This window comes from Loxodonta africana, chromosome 2, assembly GCF_030014295.1.
Source record: "Loxodonta africana isolate mLoxAfr1 chromosome 2, mLoxAfr1.hap2, whole genome shotgun sequence".
In the NCBI taxonomy this organism is placed as follows: domain Eukaryota; kingdom Metazoa; phylum Chordata; class Mammalia; order Proboscidea; family Elephantidae; genus Loxodonta; species Loxodonta africana.
Window position 1 is genome coordinate 42,814,659 of NC_087343.1, and position 22,100 is coordinate 42,836,758.

Below are 22,100 nucleotides of genomic sequence, written 5' to 3' on the forward strand. Positions count from 1 at the left end.
AGAATAAATATTCTAAATGAATTACCTCCAATACTCTGGTCTAAGATAGTTTATCTTTAAACTAAATTTGAAAAAAGCAGAGATAGGGATCAAATCACAAGTAGTCAGAATTAGAAATTTGAATGGGAAACTATCCATAGATACAGAAGAGACTCTAAAAAATTATAATAGAACTTTTCCCAACTATCCTGTTCTATTGATCTGCATGGTCATTCTTACACCAGTACCCCACAGTCTTTGTTACCGTAGCTTTCTAATAGTTTTGAAATCAGGTATTGTAAGTCTTCCGACTTTGTTGTTTGTTTTCAAAATGTTTTGGCTAGTCTAGATCCTTTACATTTCCATATAAGCTTTAGAATCATCTTGTCAGTTTCTACAGAAACGTTTTCTAGGATTATGATTGTATTGACTATCAGTTGTGAGAGAATTGCCACCTTGATGTAAGTTTTCCTGTTCATGAACATCGAAGTCCTTTTGAAATTTTCTCGGCAATGTTTTGTAGTGTTAAGTATAGAGGTCTTACACACATTTTGTTAAATTTATCCCTAAGTATTTAATGTTTTTTGATACTGTCATAAATGGTATTCTTTTTCAGTTTTGTTTACCAATTTTCCAGTTAATCCTAACTGATATATCCCTTAGAAGTAAATCTAGTTTGAATAGACTTTATAAAATAACCTATCTGGAATATAAAGTCAGAGGAAGGGATTGATAAGATTAAAGTAAAGTGGTCTTCTACCAATGAGGTAGGAAAATTGGTGTAATTGAGAGAGACCTGGCAGAGAATAATACCAGGACCAGAGATTTGGGTATCTCTGTCTAGATGACAGTAGTATCATCAGTGCGTTTTACAGTTCCAGACATAGTCAAGACTCAGTAAGTATTTATTGAATAATTAATGACATGAGTGATAGCTGGGCTTAGGGTGGAGAGAAACTGAGAGCTATCTTTGTTTTCTTCTTTCCCTGTAATTCCCATTAGTTGGTGACTTCAGCTATCCACATAGAAGTTCTTAAGAGCTCATAAAATTATCTCTTTTTTCTGTTCCCACTATACTGTGTCAATTCTGGTCCCTTCTGGACTATTGCAAGAGTATCTTAATAGGTCTTTCTGTCCTTACACTGGTATATTTGTGGTAATTGTCTAGTCTAGCCTCTATACTAGAGCCATGGTGATTTTTAAGAAAGTCAAATCATATCAAATTACTCTTCATGGCTCACAGCTTAATTAAATTTCTTACTTTCGACATCATATACAATCTGCTTCCTCACTACCTCTCTGGTTAATACTTAAACACACACACACACACACACAACACACACCCTTGCTCTTTTTCCTGCTTAGCAATTTAAACTACAGCCAGGCAAATGTATTTAGAGCCCAGAAGTATCAAGATTCACATTATTCTCTTCCAATTGCCTTCCACGTTCACCTAGAGAACCTCTGTCCATTTCTCAAAAGGTATCTAAAACATTTTCTCTTTTATGAAGGCTCCTCTAAGCACCCTCCCCAGACAGGATGGAATTGAACACTAAGCCCTGTGTATACTTCTGTTATAGAGTCTGACACATTTTAGTTTGCCTATTTACCTGTCTGCTTTGCTGTATGGACTGAGAGCTCCTTGTGAGCAGAGTCTTTTATCTTTAACTGTAGTACCTGTATATGGTATGTAGTTAAGTAATAAATGTTAAGTGAATTCTGTTTGCCTGCTAAACTCTAACCGATTGGTTTCTGGGAGAGTGTAGCACTCATTACAAGCTCCTGGCTGACAACCCTTACTCTCTCCCCATAACTCTCACCCACATTGTGGCAGATCTCTGTTACTGGGTAGACTATCAGAGTGTATGAAAACCAAACCCCTTGCCGTCGAGTCGATTCTGATTCATGGCAACCCTACAGAACAGAGTAGAACTGCACCCATTGAGTTTCCAAGGAGCAGCTGGTGGATTTGTACGGCTGACCTTTTGGTTAGCAGCTGAGCTCTTAACTGGTGAGCCACCATGACTCCATTGTGGTGTATAATACCATACATATACTACTTTCTTAACTTGTGACAAGTTTATTCCAGGAAGATTGTTTATGATTTGCAAGGCTTTTGAAAACACTGTAAGGATGTATGTCAGATGGAATTGCTCATGTTATTCCAGTTATGTTTGCTGTCATTGTTGTTACTGGGGGTAGACCAGAGAGCCTGGGAATAATCGTTTAGTTGGCATTTAAAACCAAAACAAAATAAAAATGGGCATCTTTTTTTCCCCCTTCCATTAAGACTGTAGCTCTTGTTATGAACTCTGGTAATAAATGGCTTCATTGAAGTCTTGCAGTTTATGATATTCCCTGGCCAGAAAATCTTGAAAATATTTTACTATTATGGCAAATTTCACACTAAGCCATATTTCAAAAAGTCATCAATAAAAGTTCTGGAAAAAGAACAGTCACCATCAAGTGATATGTTAGCAAAAGATGGATTGCTACTATTTTAGATGATTTAGCTATGCCGATTATATGGCCTTTTTATGAGTTATGCCCTACATGATTTCCAGTAAAACTTGGATTTTAAATGTAAACAACATTTATTTAAACGTTTAATTTACTCCTAATATAAATACTAAGTTCTGTATTCTTGCAAGTTTTTTCTCTAAATGTCAGAAATTGTCTATATATAGGCACATTCTGCATTGAATTAAATGAAATAATTTTAATCCCAGCTTTTTGGTGACAGTGTTTCTATTTGCTGAGTGATGAAAAAGTGATTAGTTATGAAATAAGACACAGACTATCATAGACTCTTCTCCAAGTGAAACATTTGAACTGTTCTGGTTCTTGCAAGACGACTTAGCACTTATGCATTGGTTTTTTATTATTTACAAATATTGGCAACTGTCAGGGGAGCAGGGGCTTAGATAATTCAACATAAGGGTAGTATTGAATTTGTGTATTTGAAATTTAAACTTATTTTTGGGTTTGTGTTGCAATATTGGTATCTCTTTCTGAAATAGGTATGTTTAGCGCTTTCCCACAAAATGGTAAGCCATACTTACACCTCTTTGACTGGAAATAAGCTGAAAAGTCTCTGACCCTTTTTTTATTCCTGTTTAGTGCCTTTTTGGTTCCTAATCTACTTCTTCACTAATCTGTGATAGTGATGGACTGTAGTGATAGTAATGGACTTCAGTGCCTTCTCAGATGCAAACAGCCTGAAACAAAACTGCCTTTATTTCTCCATGCTTGCAACTTAAATCTGCTCTTAGCCTGGCAGATAATCATTGGGTCTTAAAAGTTTTCCATTTTTGGAAATCTTCAATTATCCCCTGCTTCTCTTTCCCCAGGCTGACCCGATGGATAGCACCTGCTGTTTTTCATGGTCATAGCCATTAATCTAAAGTTTGAGGGCGAATTAAAAATTACAATCTAATGTGATCAACGTGGTAGACATTGGGCCATTTATTCCTTTCAAAACCTTCTATTGTGTGCCTGCCATATACGAGCTGTTTTGTGGATTGGGCATCCAGAGATGATGGGCATATACACAGTTTTGAGAAGTGCACATTTTGTTATTTGGTTAGGGAGTGATGGAGAGGGAGACAGGTCTAAAGTTACAATGCATCTTAAAAGCTTGTGAGCGGCTGTCTAAGATACATTTATTGGTCCCGTCACATTCGGAGCAAAGGAGAATGAAGAACACCAAAGACACAAGGAAAATACCAGTCCAAATGACTAATGGACCATATGAACCACAGCCTCCACCAGCCTGAGCCCAGAAAAACTCGATGGTATCTGGCTACCACCACCAATAGCTCTGACAGGGATAACAGTAGAGGGTCCCTGACTGAGCAGGAGAAAAATACAGAACAAAATTCAAATTGACAAAAAAAGACCAGATTTACTAGTTGACACAGACTGTAGGAACCCCTGAGACTATGGCCTCTGGACACCCTGCTAGTTCAGAACTTTCAGCCAAAGATTGGACAGGCCTATAAAACAATAGGAAACCCTGGTGGTGTAGTGGTTGAGTGCTATGGCTGCTAGCCAAAAGGTTGGCAGTTCAAATCCACCAGGCGCTGGCCAAAAGGTTGGCAGTTTGAATCCACCAGGCACTCCTTGGAAACTCCATGGTGCAGTTCTGTCCTATAGGGTCGCTATGAGTCAGACCGACTCGCCGGCAATGGGTTTTTTTTTTTTAATAAAACAGTAACACATGTGAGGGACATGCTTCTTAGTTCAATCAAGTACACAAGACCAAATGGCCAACACCTGACAAAAAGCAAAGATGAGAAGGCAGAAAGGAACAGGAAAACTGGACAAATGGATATGGATAACCCCGAGTGGAAAGGGAAAGGGGTAGTGTTGACACATTGTGGGGATTGCAACCAATGTCGCAAAACAATTTGTGTATAAATTTTTGAATGAGAAACTAATCTGTGCTGTAAACTTTTACCTAAAACACAATAAAATTAAAAATAAATAAGTTACAATACAGTATAAATTCTGTGATAGAGATGAACAGAGGTTGTCATGGGATTACATTGAAGAATCCTTTAACCCAGAGTTTGAAATGCTAGCAAAAGACCAGGTCACATTTGAATTGAATTTTGAACATGAGTAGGAATTAATCAGGTAAAGGAAGAGAAGCTTTGAAAGAGACTAAGATGATATGAACAGACAGATAGGAGGTAAACTTTGGAATAAACAGTGACTGTCATTTATTGGAAACCATTGGTGGCACAGTGGTTGAAAGCTTGCCTGCTAAGTAAAAGGTCGCCAGTTCGAATCCACCAGTCGCTCCTTGTAAACCTTATCAGGAAGTTCTGTTCTGTCCTATAGGGTCGCTATGAGTCAGAATCGACTCGAAGGCAACAGATTTGATTTGATTTTGTCGTTTATTGAGCACCTACTGTGGGCAAAACGCTGTATTAAACCAAACCAAAACCCACTGTTGTCGATTTGATTCCAGATAATAATGACCCTATAGGACAGAGTGGAATTGTCCCATAGGGCTTCCAAGGCTCTAAATCTTTATAGAAGCAGGTTGTCACGTCTTTGTCCTGTGAAGTGGCTGATAGGTTTGAACTGCTGACCTTCCGGTTAGCAGCCAGCTGCTTTAACTACTGTGCCACTGGGGCTCCTTAACTCTGTATTAGGAGCTTTAAATAACTTTAAAAAAATCTTTTTCATTTTGTTGTTGTTGAGAATATACACAGCAAAACATACACCATTTCAACTGTTTCTACATGTACAGTTCAGTGACATCGATTACATTCTTGAAGTTGTGCAGCCTTTCTCATTTGCCTTTTCTGAGTTGTTCCTCCCCCTATTAACATAAACTCACTGCCCCTCAAGGCTCCTGTCTGTTTTTTAGTTGCTGTTGTCGCTTTGATCCCATATAGACAGACCTTAAAAAAGCATAACACTCAAGGCAGGCCTTTTTTTTATTAGTTAAGCTAGACAATTGTTTGGTTATAAGAAGACTTCAGGGGATATTTTTGGATTACAGTTTAAGGGTTATCTCAGGGCAGTAATTTCAAGGGATCATCCAGTCTCCATGGCTCCAAAAAGTCTGGAGTCCATGAGGATTTGAAATTCTGTTCTGTATCTTCCCCCTTTTGATCAAGATTCTTCTGTAGAATCTTTGATCAAAATGTTCAGTAATGGTAACCCGGTACCATCCAGTTATTTTGGTCTTATGGCAAAGGAAGAAGTTGCTCATGGAGGTAATTAACCACATATTCTATATCCTCTTCCTATTCCTGACTGTCCTTCTATTGCTCCAGGTGAGTAGAGACTAGTTGTCGTGCCTTGGATGGCCTCCTCGACTGACTAGGCAGTAGAACAGAAGCATTAAACATGTTATTAGGCCAATTAACTGCATGTCCCATGAAACCATGACCCTAAACCTCCAAACCAAAGAACCAAATCCCATGAGGTGCTTGGTTGTACATAAGCCGCCTCAGTTGCTACTCTTTTTTTTTTTTTGTTGCTGTTGTAAATATATTGTCACACAGCTTTTGTCAATTTAATTTTTACAAGTGTACAACTTATTGACAGCAATTACAATAGTAGACTGTGCAACTCTACCCTAATTCAATGGGATTTTAGAAGCTTTAAATAACTTAACTCACAATAACCTAAGGGGTTATTTTCCTCACTTGCAGGAAAAATGAGAGTTGTAACTTTCCAGAGGTCGTGACATGATTAATGAGTGGCAGAGCTAAATTTAAACCCTAGTTTTTCTAGCTTTTTTTCTAGGGCATTTTCCCTCAAGAAAGGACAGTTTTAAGACAGAGGAAATAATTAAATTGTTCTCAGACTATTGAAAGATCGGATGTATAGGTAACTTCTGAAAAGTGTCTAGAGGCATTTATAATGATTTATTTATTCAAGAAATATTTACAGAGTGCCTCTTACATGCTAAGCATGTGCTAGGCATTAGGGTTAAAATAGCAAATACCTTGTCAAAGTGGTAGAAGTAGAGGGTGAAAGAGAGACACTGAGCGAAAACTGTACTGTCAAAAAGCTAGAGGTAGGCAGTAATTGTAGGGGGAATAAGTAGCTTCTTTTTAATACAGCAATTAAATTGACTTGATGGCAATGAGTTTTTTTTTTTTTTTAATTTTTTTATGTTGTTTATGTGCTGAGGAGAAAGAGCCATAGCAGGGGAAAGATTAAAGATAAAGCAGAAGGAATTGGTGATTGATTCATCAAGGATCCTGAAGAGGTGAGGGAAGAGGCACCAAAGTCTCTTAGATCCCACATATTTAATTAAACAGATTGCAAGATGTTCCTAATATGAATTTATAATGGGTGGAGAATTTTAGTATGACTACCCTGCTCTTGGATAGTGGAGACTTGACTAAACAATGAAACCTCTTATGCAAATGATCACTGTGATAGCTTATATTTGATTTATTCATCCTTTCCCCCATCCTTCAATTATTCTGTCCATATCCATGTCTATCATAATGTTTATTATATTGAATTAGAGTCATTTATGTCTCCTTCCTAGACCATATGCTTCTTGGAAGGGGGTGGAGGCGTGAACAGAGACTGTCTAAAGGTGTCTTAAAAAAACCAAAACCAAAACCAAACCCATTGTCGTTGAGTCTGTCACATATAATCTCACTTCAGTCAGTAAATGCTTATTGAATCAGTGAATTGTTCTAAGTTCCTTGTTTTTAATCATTTCTGAATGAATAGTTTTTTTTTTTTTTTTTTTAAATTTTAAGGTTTAAAAGATATATACCCACCCTGTCTAGATTTAGGTCTCTGTCGTAAATTAAATACAGAACACTTTTAGGTATGCCCAACTTTAAATGGAAAGATTTTTAATATTTTTGATTCTAGGAAGACCTTGTTGACAATTTTTGAGGAAAGTCCGCAATAATAACTTTACACAGAGCTTACAGTATGCTTAAATATAATTTTTGATATTGGAGAATGAGAAACAGGATCCTGCATAAGGTAGGTTGTTAATGAGTCTTCTTCCAATCTTGATGTTGCTTTCTTCCTCATAGAGTCCAGCTTCTCAGATTATTTGCTCAGCATACAGGTTGAATAAGTATGGTGAAACACATACAACTTTCCTGACTTTAAACCACCCAGTGTCCATTTGTTCTATCTGAATGACTGCCTCTGGATCTGTGTACAGATTCCTCATGAACACATTTAAGTGTTCTGGAATTCCTATTCTTGAAGCACTTACTGATGAAGATCAAAGACCACAGCCTTCTGTATGGACTATACCTTGACATAAAAGAAAACAAAAATCCTCACAAATGGATCAATGAGCAGCATCATGATAAACGGAGAAAAGATTAACATAAAGGATTTCATTTTACTTGGATCCACAATCAACACCCATGTAAGCAGCAGTCAAGAAATCAAAAGATGCATTGCATTGGGCAAATCTGCTGCAAAAGACTGCTTTAAAGTATTGAAAAGATGTCACCTTGAAGGCTAAGGTGTGCCTGATGCAAGCCATGATGTTTTCAGTTGCCTCATATGCATGTGAAAGCTGGATGATGAATAAAGGAAGATGGAAGAAGAATTGACACCTTTGAATTGTGATGTTGGAGGATAACATTGAATATATCATGGACTGCCAAAAGAGTGAACAAATCCTGGAAAATGCATGACCAGAGTGCTCCTTAGAAGCACAGATGGCGAGACTATGTCTCACATACTTTGGACATGTTGTCAGGAGTGCTCAGTCCCAGGAGAAGGACATCATGCTTGGTAGAGTAGAATGTCAGTGAAAAAGAGGAAGACCCTCAACAGGTGGATTGACACAGTGGCTGCAACAGTGGGCTTAAGCATAACAATGATTGTAAGGATGGCGCAGGACTGGGCAGTGTTTCATTCTGTTGTACATACGGTTGCTATGAGTTAAGTGGGTCATAACAATAACACAGTGACCCGATTTATTAATTTCCTTCAGTTTATGATTATCTGCTATTTGTAGGATTTTCTCTCAGGCTTAGTAAAACAGAAAAACAAAAGATTGTATTTTAGTAAGTTATAACCAAATTTTAATGTAAATTATTGTTTGATTTTATAATGTATTACCAGGGAAACAGTGTTTTGTATTTGGTTTAAATTTATTAGCAATCATAATTTTAGGGTGATTTTAGGTGCCAGTTTCAATTAATGATGAGTTATTCCATTTATTTTTCTGTATCTGTTAGATTCTTTGATATCTGTAATATGTTAGATTCTTTGATTTCTGTAATATAGAATTTTAAAAAAATTACTCAGAAAAAGTTTTATGGTTTTTTCACTTTAAACATCAGAGCACACTGAATATTTGGAAAAAAGATATGAAGACTTTTCACTTTATTCTAGATGTTTTGATGTAAGCTTTTGATGTTCCCCCTTAATTCCCATAAGATGTGTTAAAGGAAAATAAAATTTCTAGTTTTTCTATATTAATTAAGTTATCAGTAACTACTGATTTACTTTTTTTCATTACTAAAAAAAAGTTTTTTTGGTGAAAATATACACAGCAAAACATACACCAATTCAACAATTTCTACATATACAATTCAGTGAAATGGATTACATTCTTCAAGCTGTGCTGTCATTCTTGCTATCCTTTTCCAAATTCTTCTACCACCTTTAACTTAAACTCACTGCTGCTAAGCTTCTCATCTACCTTTTTGAACTGCTGTTGTCAGTTTTGAGATGTACAGATTATGCTTTAAAAGAACAGAATGCTTAAGGCAGACATTCTTTTCTTATTAAGCTGAACAAAAAAAAAAATTTTTTTTTTTTTTTATTATTTGGTTCAAAGATGACTCTAGGGGATAGTTTTAGTTTAAGGTTTAAAGATTATCTCAGGGCAGTAGTTTTGGGGGTTATCTCACCTCAATGGCTCCAGAAAATCTGTATGTATGTGTATATATATATATATATACACACATATATATGTATGTATATACACACACATATATATGCACATATATATATATGAATTTGTCATTCTGTTCCCTGTTTTTTCCCCTTTTGATCAGGATTTTTCTATAGAGTCTTTGATCAAAACAGTAACCAGGCACCATCCATTTCTGCTGGTATTAAGGCAAAGGAGGCAGTTGTTCTTGGAAGCAGTTTGATGTGCATTCCTGTTCCTTCTCCTCTGATTCACGACTCTCCTTCCTCTGCTGCTCCCGGTGATTAGCGACCAATTGTAGTATCTTGAATGGCTGCTTGCAAGCTTGAAGGTCCCACGCACTATGCATCGATCTAGGAGGTAGAACAGAAACACTACAAACAATATTAACCAGATTGACTGGGATGTGCCATGAAACCATGTCTCTAAACCTCCAAATATTGCTTTGGTTTTTTCCTTGGATTAAATTAAAATTTTAACTTAGGTTAACAATAAAAATCAATTTCAAACAGTGTAAAGAAGACCCTCAACAAGATGGACTGACACAGTGGCTGCAACAGTGGGCTCAAGTGTAGAAACGATTGTTAGGAAGGTGCAGGACCAGGCAGTGTTTCCTTCTGTTGTGCACAGGGTTGCTATGAGCCGGAATGGACTAGACAGCACCTAACATCAAACAACAGCAAAGAAACAATAAGAAATAATTTCATACAACATAAAGACTTTCTTAGGTTTATCTTTTTAGAGATTTAAAATAAATTTATCATCAGTTTATAGTGACCAATTGTAGTCTGTCTGAAGTGTAGAAATAACAAGATATCCTCATACTTTTGTTTTTCTGTTCGTTTTTTAAGCTTTGTGCTAAAAAGCCAATGATGCAGTTTTTACAAACTGTATTTCCTGTGAATGCGGTATGCAGTCTTCCCCTTGCCTCCCGCCCCAACGCACTATTTTACTCACTGATGTCATGGAATTTTCTTGTTTCAGAATCCTGTCCAAAAGATTCCTGACTCACATGAGATAACACTGAAGCATGGCACTAAAACAGTAAGTTTAAAAAATTTTCTTATTTTCTTCTAAGAACAGATCTTTCATGAAAAATGGAACTAACAAGGCACATTTGTATTAAGGCTAATTATACTATCAACTGATGTTGCACAAGCTGTACACATTGAACAAACAGAAAAAGATTACTTTCCAGTTCAGTTAAAATAGCCATTGCTATTTCACTTAAAATAGCAATACTTATTATTGTCATTGTTATTGTTGGCATTAAAACCTCTTTTTCTTTGATATAGGCACATTACAAATGAAAGAAAGAATTGAAACTCAAATACAGTTTTGTTTTTTATGCTGTGGGAAAATTTCTTACTACCCTTAACTTTATTTGTATATCAATAAAAGGCCTAGGTTTGTTCATTTTTCAGATGAATGTTGAGATAAGAAATGAACATTAAGTAGTTACTGTGTTGCTCTAAGATTATATTAAATTCTTATATTTATAGATCATATTCTTTTATAAGTACTTATGTTATTTAGAAATTAATAATATAAAATTTTGGAGATGTAAAATGAAATCATTGTGTGTTATTGAAAACCATTAAAAATGCCATTTGAGTGAATGAAAAGTACATATGAATGAATGAAAGAAAATAATCTTGGTTTCTCTTTTTAATGAAACTGCATTTCTCTAGATTTGTTCTGATTTTGATTTGACATTAATTAACAAAATTTGACTGATGTTTGCCTTCTGTTTCATGAAGAACACTATTTTCTGTATTTGATAGGCCATAGAGTTAGAGATTTTTGAAATTGAAAGAGATTATTTAGATTTTCTCTACTTTAAAAAAAGATGAGTGAACTTTCACTTGGGTGAAAATGTAACTTATATAAAGTTAAGTATATAATTAGGTATCAGAACCTAGACTTCTTGGTGCTAATACAGTGTCTGTTTTTTCTACCAGGCTACACTTTTTTTCTGTACATTTAAAAAAAAAAAATAACTAGAAAGCCATCTCCCACCTTTTAGAACTTTATAGTCTAGTGACAATATTAGAATCTTATAAATTTAACCATTTGTGGGGATTTCCCTCTTTTAATTTCCAAGTATCAAGTATTTGCAATTGGATTAAGATTTTCAGCTTCTTCAGCCCAGCCAAAAATCACTTAAAGTGACAGAAAAATTATTTGAAAGAATTCACAATAGTGCTGGGAAACAAAAAGGAGTGCCCTAGGGTAATACAAATTATCAGGAACCTCTAAAAGATGTTAGGAAATTGGAGTTGGATTGAAAGAGGACACTATAGCCTAAAAAACGAACTAGAGGACCACTGTAAAAGATGGAAGGAGATTCAGGGGCATTCCAGGCTGAGAGACAGTAGATATCAAGAGGAATCATGGGAGTGGGTTGACTTTTCCCTGATGGCTTATGTCCTGCAGTTGCAGCAATGCAGGAACTTTTTTTAAAGTAATATTTTGTGGTGTTTTCAGTGAAAGTTTACACAGCAAATTAGGTTCCCATTTAACAATTTCTACACATTAGTTATATTTTTACACAGCGTGTCAACTTTCTCAAACTGTTCAAGAACTTTTGAATGCGTGTCCCAGGGAGCCCCATTTTCCAAAAGACTACTGTGTACTGACTCTTGTTCGTAGACATCAAAGAAGATAGTTTGTAGAAGAAAAATATGGAATTCATAGACTTACTGATGAGAAATCTCAAACATAAGCAGGGAAATGAAAATTTCAGCACCTTGAAAGAGAGGATCCACAAAAGAAAGAGAAATACCAATACAGAAGGAAAGCAAGTTAATAAATCTTGAGAGCAGAGGTCTTAGACAGGCAGCCTGCAGGTTGATTAAAGGAAAGTATAGGAGAATATGTTTATAACTTCATAATAGGCAAGTCTTTCTTATACAATAAGGTCCCTAAGTGGTGCAAGCACTGTGTTGTCAACTAGTAACCTAAAGGTTGGCAGTTTGAACCCATGTAGCAACACCACAGAAGAAAGGCCTGGATATCTGCTTCCATAAAGATAACGAGAAAACCCTGTGGGGCAGTTCTACTTTGTAAAACATTGGGTTGTCATGAGTTGGAATTGACTTAATGGCAGCAGGTTTGGTTTGGGTTTTTCTTATGCGATATGTAAAATGTAAAAGCCATAAAAGATGATGCTACATCTGGCTACATCAAAACTCAAACCTCTTTGTACCACCAAAGAAAGTTATAAGACAAATGACAAATTAGGAAGAGATATTTGCATCATGTAATGCAGGATTAATATGCTGACTATATAAAGAACTCTCACAAATCAACAAGAAAGACAATCCAACAGAAAAATAGCAAGTAACGGGAATAGGCAATTCATGGAAAAGCACACACAAACTGCCAATGAACTTAAGAAAAAAAAAAGATAATGACACCCTAAAATTAATCAAAAAATGTGATTTAAAATAACAATAAAATAACACTTTTAATCCATTGAATTAAAATTTAAAAACTGGTAATGTCAAGTGTGGCAAATGGGAGTTGTGTATACTATTGATGGAGAATTACTAGTGATTGGTAGTCTTTTTGGAGGGCATTTGGACAGTATTCTTTTTTTTTTTTTTAAATAATTTTTATTGTGCTTTAAGTGAAAGTTCACAAATCAAGTCAGTCTGTCACATAGAAGCTTATATACACCTTACTACATACTCCCATTTACTCTCCCCCTAATGAGTCAGCCTGTCCCCTTCTTCCAGTCTCTCCTTTCATGACCGTTTTGCCAGTTACTAACCCTCTCTACACTCTCATCTACCCTCCAGACAGAAGATGCCAACACAGTCTCAAGTGTCCACCTGATACAGGTAGCTCACTCTTCATCAGCATCTCTCTCCAATCCATTGTCCAGTCCCTCCCATATCTGATGAGTAGTCTTCGGGAATGGTTCCTGTCCTGGGCCAACAGAAGGTTTGGGGACCATGACTGCCGGGATTCTTCTAGTCTCAGTCAGACCATTAAGTCTGGTCTTTTAATGAGAATTTGGGGTCTGCATCCCACTGTTCTCCTGCTCCCTCAGGAATTCTCTGTTGTGCTACCTGTCAGGGCAGTCATCGGTTGTGGCCGGGCACTGTCTAGTTCTTCTGGTCTCAGGATGATGTAAGTCTGTAGTTCACGTGGCCCTTTCTGTCTTGGGCTCATAGTTATCGTTTGACCTTGGTGTTCTTTATTCTCTTTTGATCCAGGTGGGTTGAGACCAATTGATGTATCTTAGATGGCCACTTGTTAGCATTTAAGACCCCAGACGCCACATTTCAAAGTGGGATGCAGAATGTTTTCATAATAGAGTTTATTATGCCAAGTGACTTAGAAGTCCCCTTAAGCCATAGTCCCCAAAACCCCACCCTTGCTCCGCTGACCTTCCAAGCATTCAGTTTATCCCGGAAACTTCTTTGCTTTTTGAGCTGACCATCCATGTATTGAGTATTGTCCTTCCCTTTACCTAAAGTAGTTCTTATCTACTAACTAATCAGTAAATAACCCTCTCCCACCTTCCTTCCCTCCCCCTTCTCATAACCACAAAAGAATGTATTCCTTTAGGTTATACTATTTCTCAAGAACTTATAATACTGGTCTTATACAGTATTTGTCCTTTTGCCTCTGACTAATTTCACTCAGCATAATGCCTTCCAGGTTCCTCCATGTTATGAAATGTTTCACAGATTCATCACTGTTCTTTATCGATGCGTAGTATACCAATGTGTGAATATACCATAATTTATTTATCCATTCATTTGTTGATGGGCACCTTGGTTGCATCCATCGTTTTGCTATTGTAAACAGTGGTGCAGTAAACATGGGTGTGCATGTATCTGTTCGCTTGAAGGCTCTTATTTCTCTAGGGTATATTCCGAGGAGTGGGATTTCTGGATTGTATGGTAGTTCTATTTGTAACTTCTTAAGAAAACACCGGATAGATTTCCAAAGTGGTTGTACCATTTTACATTCCCACCAGCAGTGTATAAGAGTTCCAATCTCTCCGCAGCCTCTCCAACATTTATTATTTTGTGTTTTTTAGATTAATGCCAGCCTTGTTAGAGTGAGATGGAATCTCATCGTAGTTTTAATTTGCATTTCTCTAATGGCTAATGATCGAGAGCATTTTCTCATGTATCTGTTAGCTGCCTGAATATCTTCTTTAGTGAAGTGTGTGTTCATATCCCTTGCCCAATTTTTGATTGGGTTGTTTGTCTTTTTGTGGTTGAGTTTTAACAGAATCATATAGATTTTAGAGATCAGGCGCTGGTCGGAGATGTCATAGCTGAAATTTTTTTCCCAGTCTGTAAGTGGTCTTTTTACTCTTTTGGTGAAGTCTTTAGATGAGCATAGGTGTTTGATTTTTAGGAGCTCCTAGTTATCTGGTTTCTCTTCATCGTTTTTGGTAATGTTTTGTATTCTGTTTATGCCTTGTATTAGGGCTCCTAACGTTGTCCCTATTTTTTCTTCCATGATCTTTATCGTTTTAGTCTTTATGTTTAGGTCTTTGATCCACTTGGAGTTAGTTTTTGTGCATGGTGTGAGGTATGGGTCCTGTTTCATTTTTTTGTAAATGGATATCCAGTTATGCCAGCACCATTTGTGAAAAAGACTGTCTTTTCCCCAATTAACTGACACTGGGCCTTTGTCAAATATCAGTTGCTCATATGTGGATGGATTTATATCTAGGTTCTCAATTCTGTTCCATTGGTCTATGTGCCTGTTGTACCAATACCAGGCTGTTTTGACTACTGTGGCTGTATAATATGTTCTAAAATCAGGCAGAGTGAGGCCTCCCACTTTCTTCTTCTTTTTCAGTAATGCTTTACTTATCCAGGGCTTTTTTCCCTTCCATATGAAGTTGGTGATTTGTTTCTCCATCACTTTAAAAAATGTGATTGGAATTTGGATCAGAAGTGCATTGTATGTATAGATGGCTTTTGGTAGAATAGACATTTTTACTATGTTAAGTCTTCCTATCCATGAGCAAGGTATGTTTTTCCACTTATGTAGGTCCCTTTTAGTTTCTTGCACTAGTACTTTGTAGTTTTCTTTGTATAGGTCTTTTACATCTTTGGTAAGATTTATGCCTAAGTATTTTACCTTCTTGGGGGCTACTGTGAATGGTATTGATCTGGTTATTTCCTCTTCGGTGTTCTTTTTGTTGATGTAGAGGAATCCAAGTGATTTTTGTATGTTTATCTTGTAACCTGAGACTCTGCCGAACTCTTCTATTAGTTTCAGTAGTTTTCTGGAGGATTCCGTAGGGCTTTCTGTGTATAAGATCATGTCATCTGCAAATAGAGATAATTTTACTTCTTCCTTGCCAATCCGGATACCCTTTATTTCTTTGTCTAGCCTAATTGCTCTGGCTAGGACCTCTAGCACAATGTTGAATAAGAGCGGTGATAAAGAACATTCTTGTCTGGTTCCCGTTCTCAAGGGAAATGCTTTCAGGCTCTCTCCATTTAGAATGATGTTGGCTGTTGGCTTTGTATAATTATAGATGCCCTTTATTATGTTGAGGAATTTTCCTTCAATTCTTATTTTGCTGAGAGTTTTTATCATGAATGGGTGTTGGACTTTGTCAAATGTCTTTTCTGCATTAATTGATAAGATCATGTGGTTTTTGTCTTTTGTTTTATTTATATGGTGGATTACATTAATGGTTTTTCTAATATTAAACCAACCTTGCATACCTGCTATAAATCCCACTTGGTCGTGGTGGATTATTTTTTGATATGTTGTTGAATTCTATTGGCTAGAATTTTATTGAGGATTTTTGCATCAATGTTCATGAGGGATATAGGTCTGTAATTTTCTTTTTTTTGTGGTGTCTGTACCTGGTTTTGGTATCAGGGATATGGTGGCTTCATAGAATGAATTAGGTAATATTCCATCATTTTCTGTGCTTTGAAATACCTTTAGTAGTAGTGGTGTTAACTCTTCTCTGAAGGTTTGGTAGAACTCTGCAGTGAAGCCGTCCGGGGCAGGGCTTTTTTTTGTTGGGAGTTTTTTGATTACCTTTTCAATCCCTTTTTTTTGTTATGGGTCTATTTAGTTGTTCTACTTCTGATTGTGTTAGTTTAGGTAGGTAGTGTTTTTCTAGGAATTCATCTATTTCTTCTAGATTTGCAAATTTGTTAGAGTGCAATTTTTCGTAATAATCTGATATGATTCTTTTAATTTCAGTTGGGTCTGTTGTGGTATGGCCCGTCTTGTCTCTTATTTGGGTTATTTGTTTCCTTTCCTGTATTTCTTTAGTCAGTCTGGCCAATGGTTTATCAATTTTGTTATTTTTTTTCAAAGAAACAGCTTTTGGCTTTAATTCTTTCAATTGTTTTTCTGTTCTCTATTTGATTTAGTTCAGCTCTAATTTTTATTGTTTGTTTTCTTCTGGTGCCTGATGGATTGTTTTGTTGCTCGCTTTCTATTTGTTCAAGTTGTAGGGACAGTTCTCTGATTTTGGCTCTTTCTTCTTTATGTATGTGTGCATTTATCAATATATATTGACCTCTGAGCGCTGCTTTTGCTGTATCCCAGAGGTTTTGATAGGAAGTGTTTTCATTCTTGTTGCCTGCTATGAATTTTTTTATTCCCTCCTTAATGTCTTCTATAACCCAGTCTTTTTTCAGGAGGGTATTGTTCAGTTTCCAAGTATTTGATTTCTTTTCCCTGATTTTTCTGTTATTGATTTCCACTTTCATGGCCTTGTGGTCTGAGAAGATGCTTTGTAATATTTCAATGGTTTGGTTTCTGCAAAGGTTTGTTTTATGACCTAATATGTGATCTATTCTAGAAAATGTTCCATGTGCACTAGAAAAAAAAGTATACTTTGCAGCTGTTGGGTGGAGTGTTCTGTATAGATCTATGAGGTCAAGTTGGTTGATTGTAGCAATTAGGTCTTCCGTGTCTCTATTGAGCTTTTTATTGGAAGTCCTATCCTTCTCTGAAAGTGGTGTGTTGAAGTCTCCTACCGTAATTGTGGAGTTGTCTATCTCACTTTTCAGTTCTGTTAAAGTTTGTTTTATGTATCTTGCAGCCCTGTCATTGGGTGCATAAATATTTAATATGGTTATGTCTTCCTGATCAATTGTCCCTTTAATCATTATGTAGTGTCCTTCTTTATCCTTTGTGGTGGATTTAACTTTGAAGTCTATTTTGTCAGAAATTAATATTGCCACTCCTGCTCTTTTTTGATTGTTGTTTGCTTGATATATTTTTTTCCATCCTTTGAGTTTTAGTTTGTGTCTCTAAGGTGTGTCTCTTGTAGGCAGCATATAGACGGATCGGTTTTCTTTATCCAGTCTGAGACTCTCTGTCTCTTTATTGGTGCATTTAGTCCCTTTACATTCAGTGTAAGTATAGATAAGCATGTGTTTAGTGCTGTCATTTTGACACCTTTTTGTGTGTGTTGTTGACAATTTCATTTTTCCACTTACTTTTTTGTGCTGAGACGTTTTTCTTTGTAAATTGTGTGTTCCTTGTTTTCATAGTAGTCAAATTTATGTTTGCTGAGTTGTTATGTTTTTCTTGGTTTTTATTTTGAGTTATGGAATTGTTGGACCTCTTTGTGGTTACCTTAATATTTACCCCTATTTTTCTAAGTAAAAACCTAACTTGTATCGTCCTATATCGCCTTGTTTTCCTCTCCATGTGGTAGTTGTATGCCTCCTGTATTTAGTCCCTCTTTTTGATTTTTGTGATCTTTTACATAACGACTTCAATGATTCCCTGTTTTGAGCATTTTTTTCTTTTTAAAATTAATCTTAATTTGTTTTTGTGATTTCCTTATTTGGGTTGATATTAGGATGTTATGTTCTGTGACCTTGTGTTGTGTTATTACCTGATGTTATTGATTTTCTGACCAAACAATTTCCTTTAATATTTCTTTTAGCTTCGGTTTGGTTTTTGCGAATTCTCTAAGTTTGTGTTTATCTGTAAATGTTTTAATTTCATGTTCATATTTGAGAGAGAGTTTTGCTGGATAAATGATCCTTGGCTGGCAGTTTTTCTCCTTCAGTGCTCTATATATGTCATTCCATTGCCTTCTTGACTGCATGGTTTCTGCTGAGTAGTCTGACCTTATTCTTATTGATTCTCCTTTGTAGGAGACCTTTCTTTCATCCCTGGCTGCTTTTAAAATTTTCTCTTTATTTTTGGTTTTGGCAAGTTTGAAGATAATATGTCTTGGTGATTTTCTTTTTGGATCAGTCTCATATGGGGTTCGATGAGCATCTTGGATAGATATCCTTTCGTCTTTCATGATGTCAGGGAAGTTTTCTGCCAACAGATCTTCAACTATTCTCTGTGAATTTTTTGTTATCCCTCCTTGTTCTGGAACTCCAATCATACACAAGTTATTCTTCTTGATAGAGTCCCACATGATTCTTCGGGTTTCTTCATTTTTTTAAATTCTTTTATCTGACTTTTCTTCAACTATATTGGTGTCAATTGCTTTATCCTCTAACTCCCCCACTCTGCATTCCAGTTCCTCGATTCTGCTCCTCTGACTTCCTATTGAGTTGTCTAATTCTGTAATTTTACTGTTAATCTTTTGGATTTCTGAATGCTGTCTGTCTATGGAGTGTTGTAGCTTATTAATTTTTCCACTGTGTTCTTGAATAATCTTTTTGATTTCTTCAACTGCTTTATCAGTGTGTTCCTTGGCTTTTTCTGTAGATTGCCTTATTTCATTTTTGAGGTCATCCCTGATGTCTTGAAGCATTGTGTAAATTAGTTTTTTATATTCTGCATCTGGGAATTCCAGGAGTGTATCTTCATTTGGGAAATATTTTGATTCTTTAATTTGGGGAGTTGTAGAAGCAATCATGGTCTGCTTCTTTATGTGGTTTTATGTCGACTGCTGTCTCTGAGCCATCTATAAGATATTGTAATGATTTGTTTTATATTTGCTCACTGCGTCTTATCTTGTTTTGTTTTCTTTCAATATATGTAAATGGGCTACTAGATTGTGTTGCCTTGATTGTTGTAGCCTTGGAATCACTTATGTCCTCTTACCAGCTGGTTTGGGCCATTACCAGAAATATAAGCCTAAGAGTCCATTCACTATTCTTGAGTAGAATCTGACTTTGGGTCACCAAGTGTGTGGGATAGACTGTCACCTATTCGCTTAGAGGAGTAGTGGTGATAGTTGTGTGCACCAGATTCTAGTAGCAGCAGGGGGTCACATTCCAGGGGGGTGCAGGATGCTGACAGGCCTCCCCCAAGTGCCAGTGAGGTAGGTGTGTCTCTATTCCTAAAGCATTTTGGTGGGTGGGCTTTGCAGCTGTACCTTAGGCACCCAATGCATGTACCTCTACGGATTGGTAGATGTCACTATCCTCAGACCCCTATGGCAGGAGGTTAAGTGGCTTGGGTGGAGTTTCAGCCCTCAGTTCCCCATTGTGGGTCAGTGAGGGCTCTGTTTAATAGGTAGAGATATCAGTCCTGGGAAACTTGTCTTTCCAGTAATCCGCTAAAACAATTACAGTCAGATCATTATCAGAATTGCCTTTGCATTATAATAGCCACCTTGTTCCCTGTAGGGATGAAAGCCCAAGACTGTGGATCTCATATGCTTGGCTGGAGCTGGTCCTGTATTTTTATTCCAATTTCAGGAAGTCAGGGAAGGATTCTTGGTCCCTGGATTTTTTGTAGCTGCTTCTCTCAGGCCAGGAGAATGGGTTAGGAAAAGACAAAACAAACAAACAAAAAAAACCGCAGAGCACTTCACTGTATGGCCCAGGAACTTCCAATGTTAATGAAGCCACCTGGAAAGGGGAGGGGAGGGATCAGATAGATAGGAGATAGTAGCACCCAGGAATATAGACAAAGTTACTTATCTTGGTTGGTGAGGACCGTTTTATCTGAGAATCCTGAGTGGCAGGTAGCCTGTGTGTGTTGGCTGGGTCAAGATTCCCCCCGGGGGTCAGGCCCGTGTCCGGTGCATGTGTTGTCTCAGAAGCTGTGGTTGGTTCCTCCGCTCCTGGTCCAAAGCTCAGCGCCACGGCTCCCCGCCTGGGATGCCGCACTCTGGGCTCCAAAACCAGTCGCTGCCTCCCAGTGACTTCTCCTCCTGTCAGCTGTGTTGCTGCGCTGCCTGCGTGCACTGGCTGGGCTTCCCCCAAGGTCACTTCAGGGGGCTAGGGCTGCGTCCCATATTTGCGCCATCTCAGGATTCCATGCTCAGCTCCCCTGTGCTCAGTTCAAAACCCGGTGCCAAGGTTTTCTGACTGGGATGCTGGCTCCAGGCTCTGAAAACAGTCGCTGCTTCCCCGTGGTTGCTTGTTCGTTCTCTCCTTAGCCACATCAGTGTGCAGCCTGCTTGCGCTGGCTGAGTCTCTACGGAGGTTACCCCAGGGGGTTAGGGGTTAGGTCTGTGTCCTGTGCCTGCCCCGCCTCAGCAAGCCACTATCAGCCTGGCCACTCGGCACCAGGGAACCCCGAGGGCTCAAGGCTGTGGAATGGGTTGTGGGATCCAGTAGTGGTCGCTGGATCAGGGCATAGCTTCTTGCTCACCTGTCACTCAGGTCAACTCTTTAGATCTGTGATGTTCAGGGTTCGTAGATTGTCATGTATATGATCGATTCACTTGTTTTTCGAGTCTTTGTTGCAAGAGGGGTCCGAGGTAGCGTCTACCTAGTCAGCCATCTTGGCCCCACCCTGTTGTCCATTGACAGTATTCTTAAAAATTAAAAATATTTTGAAGTTTTCAGGGTTTAAGTCTTGTGTGTATTTTCTGTTAAACTTGCTTAAGCCTTCTGTTCTTTTTATAATGTAAATGGAATTGTTTACTTAATTTCATTTTTGATTGTTTATTGGTGTTGTATAGAAATGCATTTCAAGTCTCGTATATTGATCTTATTTATTGCAACCGTCTTCAACTCATTTATTCTAATTATGTTTTTCAGTGGATTCCTTGGGATTTTTTTATATACAGGATCATTTCTGCGAGTATGGATAGTTTTGCTTCTTCCTTTCCAATCTGAATGCCTGTCATTGCTTTTTCTCGCACTGGCTAGAACCTCTTGTAGTACATTGTAGACTAGAAATGGCAAGAGTGTACATTCTTTTTTTTTTTTAAGAGTGTACATTCTTGTCTTCTTCCTAGGTGTTAGGGGGAGAGCATTCAGTCGTTTACTATTAAGTATGATGTTAGTTGTTTTTCGTAGATGCCCTTTATCAGGATGAGGAAGTTCCTTTGCCTTTTTGTTGATTTTCAAAAAATCATGGATAAAACAAAAACAAAAGCCAGTTGCTGTCCAGTGGATTCTAATTTATAGTGACTCTATAGGACAGAATGGGAACTTCCAGAAATTCAAGTCAGATTCAGAAGAGAACTTGGAGCTAGGGATGTTGTTGCTGGTATCAGATGGATCCTGGCTGAAAACAGAGAATAATAGAGAGATGTTTACCTGTGTTTTGACTGTGCAAAGGCACTTCATTGTGTGGATCATAACAAATTATGGATAACATTGCGAAGAATGGGAATTTGAGAACACTGAATTGTGCTCATGAGGAACCTATACATAGATCAAGAAGCAGTGATTCAAACAGAACAAGATGGATACTATGTGGTTTAATGTCAGGAAAGGTGTGTGTCAGGGCTGTATCCTTTCACCATACTTAGTCAGCCTATATGCTGAGCAAATAATTTGAGAAGCTGGACTATATGAGGAACAATGGGGCATCAGGATTGGAG

At 37.3% G+C, this 22,100-nt stretch overlaps 1 protein-coding gene across 2 annotated transcripts in view; it reads left to right on the forward strand.

The window, feature by feature from the left end:
• Window positions 1-22,100, forward strand: part of WDR70 (WD repeat domain 70) — a 364,451-nt gene that overhangs the window by 56,925 nt on the left and 285,426 nt on the right. For both annotated transcript variants that reach the window (XM_010588101.3, XM_023545427.2), the window contains one exon: window positions 10,367-10,426. In XM_010588101.3, the coding sequence (XP_010586403.2) occupies window positions 10,367-10,426 (60 nt within the window). The remainder of the gene's footprint in view (window positions 1-10,366; window positions 10,427-22,100) is intronic.